A 22,255-nucleotide genomic window follows, 5' to 3' on the forward strand; every position below is an offset into this window, starting at 1 on the left:
AGAGTGATTGAAAATGTTCATGTGTTCTTTGATTATCTCTTGTAAATTAGCCTCTAATATTCAAAATGGTACATGGCTTTAAAGGCAAAAATGGATATGAGAATCTAACTATTACTGATTTCTCCTTGGATTATTAATTATTATAATTCTATTAATAATAATGGTCACTAAAAATAATGGCCTCTATTTTCTGTATTCACTGTATGCGAGTATGTTTATATTTATATCATTATATATTTAATTTATTAAAAATTGAGGCACAGAGGGATTAAGGGGCTTGCGTGTCCGTTAGGCCACACGGCTGGTAAATGGAAGAGCCAGGATATGAATGTTCAGCTCCACAGTTGTTGCATTAGACCACTTACCCTAGTGTTTTGTGTAGTATGTATGTTCCTCGGACACCTGCATCATAACTTTCTGAGGTGCTTGCCTCTCACCCTAGACCTGTTGAGTCTCTGATAGATGAAGTGTTTCTTAGTCATTCAGTTGATTTTTATGTGCACCGAAGTTTGAGTGCACACAAATTCTCTAAGCATTGTCACGTTTTAATCTCTGTTAGCCTAGAAAGATAGAATCAGTGAGTCATTCCTCTCCTTGGAGTGCATGACACTGGGTTAATCTTTATGCTTTTACCTTTACTTCAAGATCGTCATGGATTTTAAGCACCCAGATGGTGTCACAGTGCCCGTCATGTTGCCTCGTCGGAGTTTGCTGGTGATGACAGGAGAATCTAGATACCTTTGGACCCATGGGTGTGTATTGAAATGACCTTGAGGGCAGATACCCTTTGCTTTGTGCGAGTTCTCATTCTTTCCTGTGAGCCACCAGAACCTTGCCCTAGGCCTGCGCATTGTCTTCTGGGTTTAAACCCCAGGGACATGTATCGCTTTTTATAATATTAACCTTTTCTTTGAAAAGAATTCAAATTTAAAGAAAAGTTGCAAGCCTAGCACTGCGAACTATCTTCACCTTTCACCTAGATTTATCAAATGTGAACATTTTGCCATGTGTTTTGTTTGTCTCTCACATGTTATTATTATTGTTGTTGAATCTTATGAAGGAAGGTTACTTTATTGCATATTTCCTAAGAGCAGGACATTTTCTGTATTAGAGGTTGGCAGACTATTGTTTATAGGCCAAATTCAGACTTAGTCTGTTTTTATATAGGTGTTTAGCTAAAAATGGCTTTTACATTTTAAAGGATTGTAATGAGCCAAAACAAAAACAAAGAATATGCAACAGAGACTGTATATGGACGTCTGTGCCTAAAATATTTACTGTCTGGCCCTGTTACAGGAAAAGTTTGCTAACCCCTGTTCTATAAAACTGCAGTGCAATCTTCAAGTTCAGGAAATTCAGTATTGATAAAATAGTCTTATGCAGTCAATTTTTAACTTTCACTAGTTGTACTTTATAGTCCTTACAGACAAACCAGAGCCTATCAGGAGTTAGAGCAGCAAAACCAGATTTTACTCAGGAACTATTGCAACAGGGGAGAAGAGAACTGGACTCAAATCTAAATACAACAAGGAAGAGTGGGGTTTATAGCCAGGAAGCCCAGGATTGGGGATGGGGCTTGAAGGATGGAAGGAAGGATTCTGTCCAAATAACCATAGGATTCTTGCTGAAGGCAAGTCAGGGTGACCAGATAGTGGGGGATAATGGGGAATGAGGACTTTGGTCAGACATCAAGGCTGATCAGCCACTAAAGATGGGGATTCTGGCTAAAATGACTTAGCAGGATTCTTGTTAAAATTGGGCTCTTGGAGGACAGGCCAAATATGGAGCCTAGTCAGGCTCAGAGAAGTCTGACTAGACTTTGGTCAAGAGAGAATCATTGTCGGTAGTTCATGGTTAGTTTTCCCTCTCTTCTAGGATTCTGTCCATGATCCTGCATTACCTTTGTCTGCCAGTTCTCTTTAGTCTTCTTTAATTTGAAACAATTCCTCAACTTTTCTTTGTCGCTCATGACATTGACACTTTCAAGGAGGCCAGTTGTTTTTTAGAATGCCCCTCAATTTGAGTTTATTTGATTGAATCTAATCCGAAAACAATGGATTATGCACTTTTGGCAGAAATACATCTTCAGCCCTTTGAGAAGGAAGCATTTCACTGCTAAAATTTACATATATTTTACTTTATTTTCCTTTTTAAAATCTTTATTGTTGAAAGTATTACAGATGTCCCTTTATTTCCCCCCCACTGCCCACTCCACCAGGTTCCCACCCCACCCCCGGCCTTCCCCATCCTATTGTCTATGACCATAGGTAATGCATATATGCATATAGGTTGTTTGGTTCCTCCGCTTCCCGCTTCTCTCTGAGATTTATCAGTCTGTTCCATGTTTCCATGCGTCTGGTTGTATTTTATTCATCATTTTATTTTGTTCATTAGACTCTTTGTTTATTTTGATTTTTAGATTCAATTATTGATAGATATGTATTTATTGCCATTTTATTGTTCATGTATATGATCTTTTTCCTTCTTCTTCTAACTGCTTTTCTCTTGCTGCTTTAAATACTGCTGAATTCTGTGCTTATAACCTGATGTATTTATAAGAATTCTGGGAAATGAGCATGTAAATGAACTTGTAACCTGCCCTAAATGTGGACCGTAAAACCAGATGGCCTGATTTTGTGCACTGAGGCTTAAATCTGCCGGACTCTTTTTCATGGCCGTTTAAAAGAGAACATTTATATTTTCTCTTTTTAGGATCAAGCATAGTAACATTTAAACTTAAGAATAATGGTATTATAGCAAATAAAATATAACCAATTACTTTTTATAGGCCTATGTCTTGAAAATATTTTAGTTTATTCTGGGTAATGGTACAGATTAGTTTTCCTAAACCTCATTTTGATCACATTATTCTCCTGTTTAAAGCATGTTGTGAGTAGTATCTCTATAAGATTGAATTGCAGGTAATATTTATTTTTAAATCTCTCAGTTGAATCAAAATTCTCTACATTAGTTTCAGGGGGGAAAAAACTCTCAGTATTCCATTGATACTCAATGCCTGTAATGTGAGTGAGTATGTATGCGTGTGTGTGTGTGTGTGTGTGTGTGTGTGTGTGTGTGTGTAGGAAGAGAGCGAGGAGGAGGAGGAAGAGGTGGAGTGTAAGGGGGGATGGGCACAGATAGAGAGATAGGAACAGAGAGCGACTGATCACACAAATGATATATCAATTATTGAGCTCGTCCCCAGAATCTCTGTGTGGAAGGGAGAATAAATTGTAAAAAACACATTTAGTACACTTAAAAATACAGGGTGGGGCAAAAGTAGGTCTACAGTTGTGAGTATACAAAAGTTTATTTTTGTACTATGATTTATTGATTATTGTATTATTTTCCATACGAACAACTGTAAACATACTTTTGCCTCACCTTGTATGTATGAACTGTAGGAAATAAATTTTGATAAGAATATTTTTATCTCGCCCTAGCTGGCTTGGCTTAGTGGATAGAGCGTCGGTCTGCGGACTGAAGGGTTGCAGGTTTGATTCCGGTCAAGGGCATATGCCTGGGTTTCGGGCTCGATCCCCAGTAGGGGGCATGCAGGAGGCAGCTGATCAATGAGAATCTCTCATCATTGATGTTTCTATCTATCTCTCTCCCTCTTCCTTCCTCTTTGAAACCAATAAACATTTTTTTAAAAGAATATTTTTATCTCTGTACTATAAAAAACACTAGAAAGCACTGTTGATGAATATGAATTGAAAGTTGATTACCATGGCCCTATAACATTCCAAACACTTTTAATTTGATCTAGTTCTAGTTTAGTATTCTGGCCACTGTGCCCTAAATCAGAGGTGCAAAACTGGAAACACACGGGTCAAACGTAGCAGCCAGACTATTCGGCAGGGGCAGTGGTCGACCACATGGTAGCATTTTTTAAAAATTGCCTACATAGAAAAATCAGGAACAGTTACATAAAACTCTGAATGTCTTGCTTTTGAAAATTGGAAAGGTCTGACAACAGGGGCACCGTATCATTTGGCAGCAGTAGCCAAGACTATCCATGGCTGTCTTTTGATGAGGCCAACATTTTCAAGTTCTCTACAGTTCCTACCACTTTCTATGACTCCTTGAACTAAGGCTCAGTATAATTTGTCACTTACCACTGTGCTTGTACTATTTTTTTTATCTTATAACAGAGTTAAATGGGAAATTAAATATTTCTTGAACTCATGTTGGTATTAAAAGTAGGAAAGGGGAAGCTAGAATGAGTGGGAATGTATATTTTAAGAAAAAAAGAGAACACTGGTTTTTTTTAAAAAAATAAAGACTACCCCTATGTGTTTAATGGCAAACAATATATTTCTAAATAGATCCATCAGCTTCACTCATTTATGTTATTTGACTGGCAATTATTTCATGAATTTATGTGAATTCTCCTTTTAAGTTATTTTTGGAGCGTTTTCTTTGTGTCAGGCATTGCTGTAAAAGCTTTACATATATTAACTCATTTAACTCAAGTCAGAGTAGAAAGTTTCTCCCATGATTTGTCCCCATTTTTAAAGGAAATTGGAGCATAAAGAGGTTACATAACCTGTACAAAGTCACAAACCAGTAAGTGGCAGGACCAAGATTGGAGGCCGGGCAGTCTGGCTTCAGCGTTTGTCCTCTTAACCATGTTAGAGCTAACCTCATTTGCTCCCTTTCCTCTGAATTTCCATGTGCCTCTAGCCTTCACACTTTTGACAGCTCTTCAGTGCAGTAAATTTCCTTTTTCTTTCCATTTACTTTTTTAAAGATACTGTACAGCCCAACTTTTACTTTCTTTATAATTTATAAAATTTTTTCTGACTATATTAGCCTGAAATAATTTCTCCTTTATCTTAACTCCTAAGATTAATTTCTCATACTACCTTGCAATGTCTTTTATATGGAACTATTATTTAATTTATAAAAATGTTTTTATCTATTTATTTAATATTTTTCTAACTAGATTATAATTTGAGTGCAGGGGAAAATAAAGATGTTCAGAGATGTGTAAAGAATTCATTATTATTATTTTAATGTATTTTTTTTAATTGATTTCAGTGCCGGGAACCGGTCCATGCTTGCTGTTTCAAGGGACCTGGCATATATGGCATACTGTTCTTAATATGTTTGCTCACCTTCTTGGCACTATGTGTTTTAACCAAGGTCTCTGAGAAAGGTTGTTTCCCCAGGTAGAGATTTTCCCCTGAAGTTAGGGAGGGAATAAAACCTCTTAACTAAGTGCCAGGCGGGTAATTAATCACTTTAACTATGAACAATCATGCTTAAGCTACATAATCTTTACTCCCTGGAATGGAGATAAGAAACGCCCTAACCTTTGGAATAGAGATTGATAGGATTGGAATCAACTGGTATAAATACAGATGTAACAAGACAGAACTTAGAAGACAGAACCTACACAGAACCTAGAGACAGAAGAACTTCGCTGGAGAGAACATGGCAAAAGATCCTGGACAGAAACTGGCAACAGAACCTAGAGACAGAACCTAGCAAGAGAACCTGGCTGAAGAACCTAGAGACAGAACCTGGCTACAGAACCTGGATAGAACATGGCAAGAGAACCTGACTAGAACCTGGTGACTGAACCTGGCTGGAGAACCTGGACAGAACCTGGCTGGAGAACCTAGTGAGGGAACATGGCTACAGAACCTGGCTGGAGAACCTAGCAAGAGAACATGGACACAGAACCTGGCTGGAGATCCTAACCAGAACTTCACTGGAGATCCAGACCAGAACTTGGCTGGAGATCCTGGCTAGAGATCGTGGCTAGGCTGCTGATCAACTGAACGCTGTCTCCGTGTCATTCCTTCTTCGCCGACTCCATCTACACCTTTGGGAACCCCTGGACCTGCTGGGGTTGGACCCCAGCAATTTCAGAGAGGAAGGGAAAGGGAGAAAGATAGAAACAATGATGAGAGAGAATCATTGATCGGCTGCCTCCTGCACACCCGCTACTGGGGATCTAGCCCATAACCCAAGCATGTGCCCTGACTGGGAATCAAACTGTGACCTCCTGGTTCATAGGTCGATGTTCAACCACTGGGCTAAGCCCTCTGGGCAAGAATTCATTATTCTTAACATGGATCTACCTATTCCTTAACATCTGAGATTGGTGTCAAAAGTAGTTTCATACAGCTTGACCTTTAACTCTAGGCAAGTGAAGTAATTGACTTCAGAGAACCATCATAGAGAACTAGTCCTAAAGAGAGAAATTTGTTTGTTAATAAGAAATTCAAGATACTCATTGTTCTGAAATATTTTCACTTTATTCAGCACTGTAGTATTAATCATTTTAAGCTACCAATCATATAAATTCAGACAATAATTGCTTGTTTTTACTTCTAAAAAAATTCCTTTAGTACAAGTTCTTTTAAAAAAGCCATTCTCACAACTTGTTTCATGAGGTTGGCATTACCCTGACACCAAACATGTCAGGGACATTACAACAAAAGAAAATTATAGACCAGTTCCTCTCAGAGAGGCAAAAATTGTTTAACAAAATATTAGAAAATGCAGTCCTATGATATATGAGTGGGGGCCACGGCAGAGGCGGTTAGGGGCAATCAGGCAGGCAGAGTGGTTAGCGGTGATCAGGCAGGCAGGCAGCAGAGTGGTTAGGGGCGATCAGGCAGGCAGGCAGAGTGGTTAAAGGCAATCAGGCAGGCATGTGAGCAGTTAGGGGCGATCAGGCAGGCAGTGAGCAGTTAGGGGCAATCAGGCAGGCAGGCAGAGTGGTTAGGGGCGATCAGGCAGGCAGGCATAGTGGTTAGGGGCAATCAGGCAGGCAGGCAGGTGAGCGCTCCCTGATTGTGAGAGGGTGCAGGCCAGGCTGAGTGACCCCTCCCCCCAGGCATGAATTTCGTGCACTGGGCCTCTAGTAGGTATAGAAAATCTTAGGAAATCTAGAAAACAAGTGCTAGAACTAATAAGTGAACATAGCATGGTGTTGGCATACAGGGTCAATATTCAACACTTAATTTTTTGGAAAATGAAAAAGTGCTTTTTAAAATAACATCAAGACCTGTAAAATACTTCTTTTCACTACTCTGAATTAATTAGGTAGTTGTGGAATGGTTTAAAAAGCTATCAGCCTGGGAATTCTGATTCTTAAATTGAGATTTCATTCTCACACACATATAACATTGTATTAGTTTCAGATGCACAACATAATGATTCTCTCTGTGTATATATTGTGAAATGACCATCACAGTAAGTATTTAAAACCACCAGTTGTAGTTTTTTTTTTCTTGTGATGAGAACTTTTAAGATTTATTTTCTTAGCAACATTCAAATATACAATACAGTATTATCCTATATAATAAAAGCCCAGCGACCAAAATGGCGGGACGACCAGCACGACCAGACTCCCAATCTCTAGTGCAGGACAATGTCAGACCCCGTTTGTGACTGGCCCTGATTACCCTTTTAGGAGCTATCAGCAATCCACGGCTTGTGGCTCCCTCTGCTGGGGCTGGGTGCCTTTGGGAAAGGCCAAGATGTGTACCAATGTCTGCCTTTCCTAGCCCAGACCCAGAAGGAGATCAGGCAAAGACTCCAGAGATCCGTCTCTCCCTGCAGACTGATTTTTTTTTCCTTTTTTCTTTTTTAGTTTTGATTAGCCACTTATTCCACCACCATTTTGGAACTCTTATTTTTATTTTTTTAATCCTCACCCAAGGATATGTTTCTTATTGATTCTAGAGAGAGAGGAAGGGAAAGAGAGAAAGAAACGTCAGTGTGAGAGAGAAACATTGATAGCTTGCCTTCCATACGTGCCCTGACCAGGGATTGAACCTGCAGCCTGGATATGTGCCCTGCCTGAGAATTGAACTCGTGACCCTTCTGTGCATGGTACAATGCTCTAACCAACTGAGCCACACCAGCCAAGGCTGTACATTCTTTTAATATGATTACTGAAGATAACCTCTTAAACGACATAGACTTCTATTTCTTTGTTTTTTCTGCTTGTGCTTAACAATTCAGGGAATCCATAGGTATTTGCAATACAGGCAGTCCTCGGGTTACGTTGGACTTGACGTACATTGTTTTGTGGTTTCGTCGCCATCTCCCATTTACAATATTTATTAAAAAAAAAAAAGTTCCGTCATTTCGACGTATGTACATATGTGCTTTATGTTTTTTATTTATTTACCACAAATAAAGGTCAGGAATTGTTATCTTTCTTTTAAATTCTTTTTACTGTTTCACTTCATTACTGCTGTGGATGTGCTCCATGTGAGTGACGTAGGTGCTTATGTAGGTGCGTTCCCACTTCTGGCGAAAATCCTGTTATGTCGCGCAGTAGGAACGGATCTCCTACGTAACCCGAGGACCTACTGTACTTTCTTCTGGATTTACTCTATTTTCCTTAATGTTTTTAAAGGACCTGAAATGTTTTTATGAATGCCGTGTTAAATAAATTATTTCGATTGTTGTTTTTAGAATAACACCAAGAAAATTTGATACTGTTCAAGCATCCAAGGGTCACAAAAGTGGAATTATCACTGGTGATGTTGGAGACTTAACTTTAAGCAAGAGGGGAATACGGACATCGTTTACATTTAGGAAAGTGAGGCAAACACCTTGTGACTGTAGTAAGTATATAATTTTGATTTTATTGTAAAATGGAATAAATCTAGTATGAAATTTCTTAAAGTCCAAACAGAGCCAAGGAGAGCTTTGTTGTATTTGCCTAGTATTTACATATATTTTTAAATATAAAATATATTTACATATATTTTTCTTAACCACCCTCATTAGAATGAGTTTATATTATTTGAACATAGGGACTCCACCTAATTCATGTTTATTTTCTACAAATAGTACTTGAGCATAATTGGATGCCAAATAAATATTTTTTATGGAAGTCACAGTTAAGTGTGCTACAATTATAACACATTAAAATACCATAAAATTAAGTTTTGTTGGATACAGCTTATGAAGCTTTTAAATTACTTCTCATCAATCCAATGGGGAAATTGGATGTGAGAAATTGGAGATAACTCTAGGACAAACAGTGGTTTATGTCAATTTGGAAACCTATTAACCCTTTTCGGTCCAACCTCAAGGCTGACTCAACAGACCAGGCGCTAGGAGCAGGTCCAACGTCGAGCAATAAGAACATTAAAAAGTTCAACATTCAATCCCATCAATTAATTTGGACCAGACTGTTTGAATTCCAAAAATAACATTGGACCGCAAAGGGTTAAAGAATAAAGGAAGTACTCAAAAAGCCCGGCCAGCATGGCTCACTGGTTGAGCATCGACCTAGGAACCAGGAGGTCACAGTTCGATTCCTGGTCAGGGCACATGCCCAGGTTGCAGGTTCCATCCCCAGTGGGGAGTGTGCAGGAGGCAGCCAATCAGTGATTCTCTCTCATCATTGATGTTTCTATCTTTCCCTCTCTTTTCCTCTCTGAAATCAATAGAAACATATTTTTAAAAAAGTACTCAAAAACCTTGTCAAGAGGATGCTATTTTGAGCTGTCTATATAAGTATGCCATGACCTGTATTTCTTAGAGTCAATAGATAAAAGTATTTTTCATTTTATAAATAATATTTTTAATGACAGTGATGTAATTAAAATTTATATCCTGCGGGGCTTAATTATGGGAGTTATCTAGGATTTGCTTTTGGGTCTAGTCATAATCTTAAAAACATTTAAAATGAAAAACCTTTATTATATCTACAAGATGTTATCCCTGTTAGAAAACTTGAAATGTCTACTATGGCACTTGTTATAAAGAAAGTTGAGGTCTAGTTAGACAGACAAGCTAGTTTTCTTATGCAAATGTTTCTTTGTTATGGGCATTAATTCAATGTAAGGGATCCTATAAAAAGCTCTGATTGTATAGATAGTTCACAGATTTTTTTTTAAAGTTCAAGGCCACCTTTTGGGTACTTTCGGCACAAATTTATGGATTTTTAAAGATAAGGATTGCTATTCCCTTTAGACAACTTAGATGTTCATAATTTCCAAGAGAGTAAAATTTTACTAAGACCAATTTAGACTAACTATAATGTATATTGTAGAGTGATTGCAATTCTGATGTAACCAACATAATGTAACCTATCTGCTTCCACATATATGTTTTAGAGTCCTCAAGCTTTCTGGGGCTACCCTTTTCTTAAATGTCCGCTTAAAATGTTTAGAGCTTCACTTTATACATTGGTAAGGACTAGATGTTCCCACCCCCATTCTAGGCTTTCTCAAGGTTTGGCATACTCTAGTTATATCCAGGGAAAATTTCTGAAGCCATCAGTGCTGTAGCCCAATGCTATTTCTAATTATTGTCTCAGTCTTTTTGTGATTTCTCTGGGAGTACTACTCCTTCTCTCCTTCTCTAGAATACTACCCTTAAAAAGATGTGTGTCACAAACTTTGGCTGAAGACAAAGGAGAATTATAGCATAGTACAGAATGGGCAAGGATTTAAAATGAGTATTAGACTATTACAGAGGACAGGGGACACCTTCAAAATTAATTTGAGACATTGTATCTTAATTTCCTCTGTCACGTCCTCTACTTGGTTTTGCTCATTCTATTGGAGAAGGCAGTTCTATTGAAGAAGTGTAGCCATTGAGAAATGGACTCTAGAGTCTCCACTGCCTGGGTTCAGATCCCGGCTCTATGACCTATTGTCTTTGTCACTTTAGGATTATTATTTAGCATTCTGTGCTTCAGCTTCTCATCTATAAAATGGCTGTAATAATACCTATTTTATAGTGTTACTATGAGAATTGAGATGAGACATATATAAACTGCTTCAGATAGTGTTTATTAAATACTTGTGATTATTATCAAATAACATTTTGCTTCTAGGTTTCATTCTTCTAGGAGTCTTAGTGCCCCCAGAACTCTTATCACTTTCACCCACCAAAAGTAAAACCTTAAATCTTGTTAATGTAGCTAAATATCTTCTGCTTAGGCCTGGCCCATCAAGATGCTTTCCTGAATGAGGACCGTTAATCCTAAAATGAAGTAGGCATCTTCATTTTAAGACATGCAGAATTGCAGTCATGTCTTGTTGCAAACAGGTTTTCCTCCTTCTGTTTTTTAACTGATAAATCGGAGGCTTCTTATCCCTAGTCACCAAATTTGAACTGATTTGCTTTTTCCTTTTAAGAAAGCATAAGACCTTATGAATCATTTGGATAAAAATAAAAGGTTTATATTACCTTAATTTTTCATTAGGTTACCCTTTGGTCTGTGACAGCCAAATGAAGGAACCTCCTCCATCATTTCCAGAGAGTGATAAAGAAGCCTCGCAGTTGGAGCAAAAATATGTCCATCAAGTGTATGAAGAGATCGCTGGGCACTTCAGCAGCACGAGACATACTCCTTGGCCACACATTGTGGAGTTTTTGAAAGCCTTGCCAAGTGGTTCCTTAGTGGCCGATGTTGGATGTGGAAATGGAAAGTACCTTGGCATAAATAAGGAGTTATATATGGCAAGTAATTGTTGCTTCTGGCTTTCTTTCCACTTTATTTGTAAGGATATTATCACCTTCTTCTTCCTCGTGATACAATGATTTTTTTTTAGGTTGCAGAAAAATTATAACCAGTCCTCACAGAGAAGAGTATACATGAGTATTTGCAGCAATGCTCTGGTGCAGGAAGAATTTCTTACTTCCTAGCACAGCAAAAAAAAAGAGTGGTCCATAGAAAAGGAAGTTACAGCTACTGAAAACAGAAACTTTGGAATCAGGCAAGAAGTGGGTGCATATCTTGGGTCTAGCCCTGCAACCTTAGTCATGCATTCCGTCCTGTCTGCATGTATTCCTTCCTGTCTATTGTTCCTGGAACCTGCTTGTCTGTTTGTAGTTCTCATTTCTATTTTACCAGAAATTGAGTTATTTATGATAAAAGGGAAGCCTGTTTGTTTGTTTTTTAATCATCACCTGAGGGTATTTTTCCCATTGATTTTTAAAGAGTGGATGGGAGGGAGGAAGGGCTGGGGAAGAAGAGAGAGACAGTGAGAGAGAGAGAGAGAGAGAGAGATCAATTGGTTACCTCCTGCAAGAGAGACACATTGATTGATTGCCTCCTGCACATGCCCCGAATCGGGGCTGGGGGGTCAAACCTGCAACTGAGGTATGTGCCCTTGACCAGGGATTGAACCCACCTGAGGGCAGACACTAGCACTGAACCAAATCAAACAGGGGGAGAAGGCTGCTTTTTTAAGCTGCTGAGGCTTCACCTTGGATGTAGACATGATACCTGAGTATTTGAACAGCCGTCTTCAAATGTGAAAATACGTGCATTTGATATTCAGGGGATGTAACCTGAGACAGTCATTCTGGGTATTCAAATGTAGGATAATCATAGAATTGAAAAAATTACAAATTTACTTTATATATAATTTCTTTAACAATGCATTTTTAAAACGCCAGGTTGGGCTTTCGTGGAAATAGTTTTATGAACGGCTTTCCATTTCTGTAAGAAGTATATGTGGTGAATTTGTTCTTATCTGATCTCAACCATGCCTGAGCTTACTCTTTTCTTTAATTCAAAATTTTTACATTCTAAGAACCATTTCTTTTTTAGACTTCTTCAGTTACTCTTCATTTCTATCAATGAACTTTTGGCTTTATTTTCAGAGGTAAATTTTATAAGCAAAGATTTTATACTTTCAAGGGACTTATTGCCTTTAAGGAATAAAAGTAATATAGCCACAATTCAGAAAATGAACGTGACAAAAAGGAAGGATAGGGATTTTTGGAGTGAGAAAGACTTAGGTTTAAATTCCTGCTCTATCACTTAACTACTGTTCAACTTGGAACAAAGCACTTATGTTCTTTGAGATGAAGTCTCCTCATCTGTAATATGGTGGTAATAAAACCTAACTCAAAGTGTGTTATGAGGATTAGTACATTACTACAAAGAATCTACTTTAATACATAATGGTATTCAGTAAAAGGCAATTATACCAGCCTCTTTAGCTTTCTCCATATTTTGGACTGTTTTCTTAGGATAAATATTTAGAAAAATAATTATTGGGTTAAAAGTTGTAAAGATTTTTATCTTCCTTTAAAAATGGTTTGCTAAATTGCTTTTTAAAATTGGGTGAGCCAATTGTATTGTCACCAACACTTCATGAGAGTAATTTTTATCACATTGTTATCACTGTAGTGTACGTAGGTTTTAAATGTTTTTATACTTTGATAGGAGAATAATGGAAACTTTTTTAGTTTGCACCTTTGATTACTCAGTTAATTATCTTTTCACTAGAGGCCTCGTGCACAAAATTCGTGCACTGGCGGGGGTGGGGGTGTGGGGGGGGGTGGTCCCTCAGCCTGGCCTCCGCCCTCTCGCAGTCCGGGACCCCTCACTCCTTACTACCCGCCTGCTTGCTGCTCCTTATAGCTCGGCTCGCTGCTCCTTAGTGCTGCTGTGGAGGCAGGAGAGGCTTCCGCCACCGCCGCTGCACTCGCCAGCCGTGAGCCCGGCTTTTGGCTGAGTGGCACTCCCCCTGTGGGAGTGCACTGACCCCCAGGGGGCAGCTCCTGTGTTGAGCGTCTGCCCCCTGGGGGTCAGTGCACATCATAGTGACAGGTCATTCTGCTGTTTTGTCAATTTGCATATTAGGCTTTTATTATATAGGATTTTACCTATACTTTCAAAATTCAAAATTACATGTCTATGTTTTGTTGAAGATTTCAAAAATTATATAGGAGTATAATTATCCATTTAAAGCCCATCTACTATGTGTTTTTATGTCATTGATCTCCATCCAACACACAGAAGTGTGACTCTTTTTATATCTGTGAATATTTATAAATAAGACATTTTCACCCTAGCGGATTTGGCTCAGTGGATAGAGCATCAGCCGGCGGACTAAAGGGTCCCAGGTTCTATTGTGGCCAAGGGCACATGCCCAGGTTGTGGGTTCGGTCCCCCCACCCCCAGTAGGGGGCGTGCAGGAGGCAGCCAATCAATAATTCTCTCTCATCATTGATGTTTCTCTCTCTCTCTCTCTCTCTCTCTCTCTCTCCTTTCCTCTCTGAAATCAATAAAAATATATATTTAAAATAAATCAATAAGACATTTTCTGTCCTGTTGTTGTCATTATACAGTATTATTAGGGAGAATTAAAGTACCTGGTATTGTCCTTGGACAAAAAGCTTAGGGGAATTTAAAAACAGGAAAGAGAAGAAAAGAGTGATGCTTTAACTATTGTATATGGAAGACTCAGTTAAAATAACTGGGAGATGGCCCTAGCCAGTTTTGCTCAGTGGATAGAACATCAGCCTACAGACTGAATGGTCCTGGGTTCAATTCGGGCCAAGGGCACATGCCCAGATTGTGCGCTCAATCCCCAGTAGGGAGCATGCAAAAAGCAGCCAATCAATGATTCTCTTTCATCATTCCTCTCTGAAATAAATAAAAATAAAATAAGTGGGAGATGAAAGCCCAGAGCCAGGCATGGCCAGGTCATCAGTCAGTGGGACCTTCAGTAGACCTGGCACTTTACGACTAAAATTGCCCCTGCTCTCTTGTTGGCAAAAAGGGGTGAAGAGAAAGGACATTTTCTCTGATTTTGTTTGGCTGCTGTTTTCCTAGTTCTGTTTTATCTGTGGTTCTCAATAGTAACTTTCCTCCTTTGAGTAACTGTGCAGCTCTATCCCTGGGGACTTGTTTTATAGGCAAGTTGGATTTCTTCCTATTTGACTTTTAGCAAAGTACAGCAATCTGTCAGAATTGGGCACACTGGAAACTTCTATTCCCATGAACTGAATTTTATTGTCACAAAAGCTAGCAAGCACCAAAATCTAGTGTACATGTTAGTTGAGTAGTGTTGTTACCTTGATGACGTGACTATTGGCTCAGTGGCACAAAATATGGATGGAAGTAAATAAAAGTAATAAGCCAGTTATGTACCTTACACTGGTAAAGGGAGCAATTAGTTGGGAATCATGCCACTGTTGTCATTAATGTGCCCTTAGTACTTTTTCATATTAAAACATCAAAGGGAAATTCTATACTTTAGCTTGGTACCTTGTGTTATACCTTAGAAACGAATGCAGCTCTGGGTAAAGAGTACAGTAGCTGTTTAATGCCATTTAGATATTGAGCATATTCATATTAAGTATGACTCTCATGGCAGTGTGATTTAACTCAGTAAGAATTGCTTTGACATGAAGATTCATATTCTTTATTCTGCGAAAGATTGAGGGAACCCGAATACTACATCACAAATTCAAGTGAAGAACTAGAAGCTTGAGGTGGCTACTTCTGTTTTCTCTAATATAGAGGTTGTGTAAGGAGGATTATTTGGGCATAATTATTAATTAGTGATTTAAAATTTCTTAAATCCTCCCATTCTTTCCTCAGTTTACATGTGCTCAGGCACATTCCTCTCTCTCTCTCTCTCTCTCTCTCTCTCTCTCTCCCCCTCCCTCCCTCCCTCCCTCTCTTTTTCTCTCTCTCCCACACACCACACAAGCACACACAGTATTGTTAGAACTAAACAGTAAAGCTCTGTCCAACAATAACAAAGCTGGAGAGAAAATAGGCAATCCCAACCCCAAACACTTCCCACAGAACATGCACTAAGTATGTTAGACCTCACCTGCTGGGGAAGATGAAAGGATGCTGCTAGCTGCCTTCAGTGTTGTCATGCCCATGGGATGGTTTGGTTATACTGAAAGGTTTAATTAAATATCATTTTATAAATTTTGAATTCAGTACTTCATTCTTATATATTGATTAGGTGTTTAGCAGAACAAAAATCAATAACTAAAAAAAAATGAAATAAATTACTTCTTTATTATTTGGGGATTTTATTTTCTGATTGCACAAGCAAGTATAAAGCAGGGGAAAAAATCAGCTATTTTTCTACTCTCTGGGCCATTAGAGTGTAGTTTATTAGTAATGACAGATAGCTTAGATCCTCTTATTTGTAGCTCCCCTCAAAAGATCGACTGTCTATGTTTATGGGATAGTTTTCATTTTTAAGTGTGTGATATTACAAAGAGATCTAGATTCTGAATGGTGATCACTTAGGTACCCATTAGGGCCTCCCATACTCACTGCTGTCATTCTTATTCTATTCATTTGTTTACATTCACTAATTTGAGTTCTGTTTGATACTTGTTAAGGCAATAAATGCTGTCCAGTGAATTATATATTCTCACTTTGTACTGGCTGTAAAAACTGATAATATTATGGTCTTAGACCATCTCACCATATGAAATCTGTCTCCTAACTTTATGGTAAGGAATAAATTCATTGCTCTTAATTTCTTATGCCATTTAAATAAGATGCTTTGACTTTCTCTGTTATAGGTTGGCTGTGATCGTAGCCAAAACCTTGTGGACATTTGTAGAGAGAGGCAGTTTCAGGCCTTTGTCTGCGATGCATTGGCAGTGCCAGTACGCAGTGGGTCTTGTGATGCCTGCATCTCCATTGCTGTTATTCATCATTTTGCGACAGCAGTAAGTACTGACTTTCTTTCTCCCAGAACTTGTAGCTAAAGTGGCAGGAAATGTTCATGGATTTTACTAGTTGGGACTCGTATTAGCTTTTCTTTTCTTTCCATTCTCTTGTCACATTTTGCACCACTTGTTAAGAGAGCATGTGGAAGGGAGATGAGTTACATGGGAGTTGTACTTAGTTAAACAGAAGCCTGATGGACTCTATGTTGTTATTGCTGCATATGTTTCTACCTTTTATCCTACCTTGAGACTTACTCATCTTTAATTTTTTTTCACCACATAATTATTTTTAATGTGCGAGTTTGTATATGAGAGCCAGCACTTTCTCCCAGACTCAAGTTTGTAAATTCTCAATTGGCTTGGGAGGCCAGTTGTCTAGTTTTCAAATCCTCATCTGATCAAATGGAATTATGTTCTTCATCTTCTCCAGCTCTTTCCCATATTGCTCAATCCTGGCCTTTAAGAGTGACCAAAACTCAACACAACTTCGCATCTCCCCTGTCTTCACCATCCACCAGGGTACTATATTTATCGTCTGGCACAGGAACCTTCAGGTCATTTAGCTTCTCAAAGTCACCTACCAAGCCAGCATTCGCTACCTTGGCCTTGTAGCAAGTGCTAGCAGGTAGATGCTCAGGTAGAGTGGCCAACCTGGAGCTGAGGGTCTCATTTCAGGAGTTCGAGGACTTAGCAATGGCCTTCAGTTTTGGGGTGTGCTCTTCCCCAAAAGCTACCCAGTCAGTGTCCTTTAGAGCACGTTTTTGCCCAGCCATCCTAAGGTCCTTCAGAGCCCGGTGGCCTCGGTCCACAGCAACCTGCTCATCTTTAAAATTTAGCTGTAAGATTTTAAGAGAACTCTGTGCCTCTTGAATAGACACCTCAGCCTTTGAGCCTCCTCTCTATTTCTGTTTCCATTTTTCTTTCTCAACTCTCACTCATCCCTGACATCAGAATCTCACTTCTTTCCCATTCAATTTTTTCCCCTATTCTTTTTTCAAAAGGAACGTACTTGCCCTGGCTGGTTTAGCTCAGTGGATAGAGCGTCAGCCTGCGGACTGAAGGGTCCCAGGTTCAATTTTGGTCAAGGGCACATGCCCAGGTTGCGGGCTTGATCCCCAGTAGGGGGCATGCCGGAGGCAACCGATCAATGATTCTCTCTCATCATTGATGTTTCTATCTCTCTCTCTCCCTCTCCCTTCCTCTCTGAAATCAATAAAGATTATATATATATATATATATATATATATATATATTACAAGCTGCCTATTCACACTAACAGGACTTCTTTTCATTCTTAAGACCATATATATATATATCTATCTATATATATATATATATCTATATCTATATCTATATCTATATCTATATCTATATCTATATATATATCTACTACCAGTTAAGGTAGTAGTATGTCACTTTATGCCTTCAATTAGTCACATATTTCGAATTTTAAAATAAGTGAATTTTATATTTTTTATAGGAAAAAAATCCTCTTCCTTGGGTGTCAGTGATTTCTCCCCTGATCTAAGCAGTAACTCTATAGATCACCCTGTGCTGGAATCTCCAGCAGTTTTAGTTAGTATATCTTATAACCTTAGCTGAATTCAAAACAAAATGGAAAACACTCTATGCCTCTATTTTATTAGTGGAAATAAAATTTTCCTTTTCCTTCTTCAACACTATTTTTTAACCACTTAGTAACAGAACAAAATTCCCCTTACCTTTTTTTCCCCTTTTTTGTTTTATAGAAGATATTTTGTTAGATTTTTCTGGGCTATTTATCTTAATTGAGAGCAGTCCTACTGTCAGTTATATTTTTGTTTTCTCTCTGTCTCCTCCTGGTTGATAAATGGCAACATGTTTTTTTGCTAGGAGCGCAGAATGGCAGCTCTTCAAGAACTTGCCCGACTCTTGAGACCTGGTGGGAAGGCACTCATTTATGTGTGGGCAATGGAACAAGAGTATAAGAAGAAGAAGTCCAAGTATCTCAGAGAAAACAGAACTAGTCAAGGAAGGCAAGAGATCAACAGTGATCCATCAGCACAGGAGCAGTTTGTGGAGCCAGTGCCTGACACGGGCCATCAAGATTCAGCATGTTCCGTACTCTCTATTAATGACTTTCAGAAAGGAAGATGTAATTCAAAGGAAGTTGCTAATTGCAAGCTGCCTATTCACACTAACAGGACTTCTTTTCATTCTCAAGACTTACTGGTTCCCTGGCACCTTAAGGGAATTGCAAGTAAAGAAAAACCTACTGAGCCATTTGGTCCAGCAGGAACCCATGACGCAGGCCCTGTGTTTCATCGTTACTACCATGTGTTCTGTGAGGGAGAACTGGAAGCTGCCTGCCAGACTTTGAATAATGTCAGCATTCTGCAGAGCTACTATGACCAGGGGAACTGGTGTGTGATTCTTCAAAAGGTCTGATGATCTCAATGGACATATCATAGACAGGAAAGAAACACTCAGCTTTTTTCTTAAAAAGCAGACTAAATTAGCAATCTTTTTTTGTTGTTGCTGTTGTTAATCCTCAACCAAAGATATTATTCCTTTGATTTTTAGGGAGATTGGAAGAGAGAGGGAAAGACAGAGAGAAACATTGATGTGAGAGAAACACATCAATTGGTTGCCTCCTGCACATGCCCCGATCAGGGCCCAGCTGGGGAGGAGCCTGCAACCAAGGTACGTGTCCTTGAACCTTTGGTCCGCAGGCCGATGCTCTATCCTCTGAGCCTAACCAGCTAGGGCAGCAGTCTTTTTAATTAAAGAGAAAACTTGTAAAGTACTAAAGGAGTGCACCTGAGAGAAGTTTGAAAGTGGAGATGAGTTAGGAAACATTTAGTCTTCTACTGTTGCTGACCTTGTTTTACCCATACCTGAAGGCTTCTCCTATAGGGAGGAACAGGGATGGTTTTTTATAAAGTAATTGTAGTTTGTGAAGTATTTGGGACCCAGGGATAAGTGTATAGCATTTTGAAGATAAACTTTTGTTATAAAGTGTTACTAAATGAATTAAATTATGTAGAATCATGTAGAAGAAATCATATACTTTAATAAAGAAAATTTCTGTTTAGTAGAAAGTTATGTGAAATTTTATCTGTGATTTCTTAGCTCCATACAGTCATGGACGATAACTACGGTGCCATCACTCCTGACTAGCATAGGGATTGACACATAGTAGGTGCTTGGCAAATTTTAGTCAGTCAGATGATACCCATACATTAGTAGGAGCTTCATCCAACAAATACCTGCTGAGCCTCTACTGTGCAGCAGTTACTGTTGTAAGTACTGGGGGGGGGGGGGGGGGGAGAGCAGTGGACAGACAAAGAACGAAGTCCTTGTCCTTGTGGTGCTTACTCTGTAGAGGGGAAGACAGACAATAAGTAAATACATAAATAATGCCACTACCAGATAATGATAAATGCCATGGGAAAGCAAACAGGACTGGGGGTTACCCAACAACAAAAGATTAAAGGGCTGAAGCAACTACTAATTCTGCCTGACGTTTTTTGCCAAGAGTTAATTGGTATTCCTAATGCATTGATCTGGGTGCTGAAGGGATCCCAAATGTGCTCTTAACGCCTTTATTTACATAGCGAAAGTTAGAGTTGTCAGTCTGACCTAATTGTGCTCTTACAACCAAATCTTTGGTGTCATTATTGGGTATTTCTAGTTTATTCATGGTTTGTTCCAGTCCAGGAGCAATCAGGGGTTATTTTTCAACTAAAAATATTTCATAGTTACCAACTTAACTTACCAGTTAGTCAAGTTTCCAGGATGAAACAAGGTTAGAAAGTTAACTGTAGGTCAAATAATCATGCAGAAGGGAAAATCGTGGATTTTTTTTTTAATACTTTACTTCCAGCATGCAGTTTTTCTAATAAGAACTACTTAGATTACTTAAAAATTGCTTTGTTACTCTTAGTGATGCTTAATAGACAAATCCACAGTTATAGCTGGAGATTTCAATAATTGATAGAATAACTACATAGAATAAGAGTAGCCTTAAACAACATAATTCACTAACTTAACCATATTGACATTTATAGAACATTCTAGCCAATGACAGCAGAATACACATTCTTATGAAGTACACAAGGAGCATTTACTGAGAAAGACCATCATCTGGGTCATAAAACAAGACTCAATACATTTAAAAGAATTAAGGTCATACAAAATATGCTCTCTGGCAACAATGAAAATAAATGAGAAAGTCATAGCAAAAAGATCTCTGGAACAATCCTCAATAATTTTGAATATAAATAACCCATACATTAAGGAAGTATTCAAAAGGGAAAATAGTATTTTGAACTGAATGAAAATGAAAGCACAACACACTAGAATATGTGCAAAAAGAAATTAACGTAGCAAGCCTGACACTGCTACCCTTGGCTAGAATCTGAAAACTTAGATTTGGGGGGCAGAGTAGGGGAGGTGTGTTTCCCACCACCCTAACTAATAAGAGTGGGTCACTGTGGAATTTGGGTATATGCCAAGCAAAGGGTGCCTACCTGGCCAACCCCCAATGAAAAGCTGGGTGTTGTCTCTAACTGCATCCCTATTTGGCAACATTTCACATTTTTTATTATAACTTCTTGTTGGGGAATTAGGCATGACTCCACTAGGAGAGGACTCTCAGAAGCTTGTGCCTGGCTTCCTGTGGCCCTCACCCCACGTACTCTTGTGCTGACTGTGCCATCCTCCTGCTGTAATAAATCGTAACACTGAGTATGGCTATGTGCAGAGTCCTCTGAATCCTTCTAACGAATCACTGAACCTGGGGGTGGGCTTAGGGCCTCCCAACACACTGCTAAGGTAGTACGTAGCAAGAAAGTTATGTATAGCACTAAATGCCTATGGTAGGAAAGAAGAAAGATCTCAAATCCGAGGATCTCAGCCTTTTTCTTAAGAAACTAGAAAAAGAAGAGCAAATAAAATGCAAAGTAGGCAAAAGAGAGGAAACAAAGCAGAGATCAATGAAATAGAAAACAAAAACAATAAAGTCAGTGAACATAAAAGCATATTCTTGGAGGAGATTAATAAAATTGATAAACTTCTAGCCAGACTGAGTTGACCAGGGACATGATTTTTATGATTTCAAAATGCAATCAATAAAACATAATTAAGATAGATTCTCTTGTACCAACTTTTCAAGACAACACTTGTTTGAAAAAGGTTTATTATTAACAAAAGTTTTTTTCATAAATATTGGCAGTAGTATTACTTCAAAGGACAACCCAATTTAATTACATAATTTTCTATAATAAATATGTTGAGGAAAATAAGACACTGCTTATATATTAAATAATTATGATTTTAGCCAGTTCCTAAATGTGTGAATATTGTGCTTGAGAATTGAGATTCTAGGTAAAGCCGGTCAGCCATGTTGACTAACTAGGAAGATAAAAATTCTTAAAATGTATCACTTATTCTTTTTGCTAATTGGAATATTTTTCTATTCTCTGAGATTTTAAAAAGAAAACCAGGAGAAGTTCTTTCTTTGCATCAGTCCCTTCGTTGCTTTTCTGCTTTGAAATAGCAACCTCCACTGTCAGTCAAGAATTGCCTGAGCAGTAAGGCCATTGTTCTTGCCAGGACATTAAGTCAACTCACAAAATGTTTTCCATGGAAGTGGGCAGAGAGTATGTTACTTCTCTTTGGACTGCCCATTTTCAGTGGCTGCCACATGCCTGGCTCCATCTGTGTAGTTTGTCTGCTCTTGAAGCCGAAGAGGAAATGTCAAGGTACAATCTTTCTGGCCTCCCTAAGGAAAAACAGTAAGCCAAAGGCAATACCAGATTCCTGAAGAGCTTGC

General features: G+C 38.6%; 1 protein-coding gene across 1 annotated transcript in view; it reads left to right on the top strand.

Annotated features, from left to right (window-relative positions):
• ALKBH8 (alkB homolog 8, tRNA methyltransferase) overlaps positions 1 to 20,625 on the top strand; it is a 60,456-nt gene extending 39,831 nt beyond the window's left edge. Inside the window, exons 8-12 of the mRNA XM_081098395.1 lie at positions 646 to 752; positions 8,446 to 8,597; positions 11,198 to 11,454; positions 16,291 to 16,440; positions 18,313 to 20,625. Of these exons, the coding sequence (XP_080954521.1) occupies positions 646 to 752; positions 8,446 to 8,597; positions 11,198 to 11,454; positions 16,291 to 16,440; positions 18,313 to 18,867 (1,221 nt within the window). The 3' untranslated portion in view covers positions 18,868 to 20,625. The remainder of the gene's footprint in view (positions 1 to 645; positions 753 to 8,445; positions 8,598 to 11,197; positions 11,455 to 16,290; positions 16,441 to 18,312) is intronic.
• Positions 20,626 to 22,255: the final 1,630 nt, after the last annotated feature.

This window comes from Myotis nattereri (genome assembly GCF_964212035.1).
Source record: "Myotis nattereri genome assembly, chromosome: 9".
Lineage (NCBI taxonomy): Eukaryota > Metazoa > Chordata > Mammalia > Chiroptera > Vespertilionidae > Myotis > Myotis nattereri.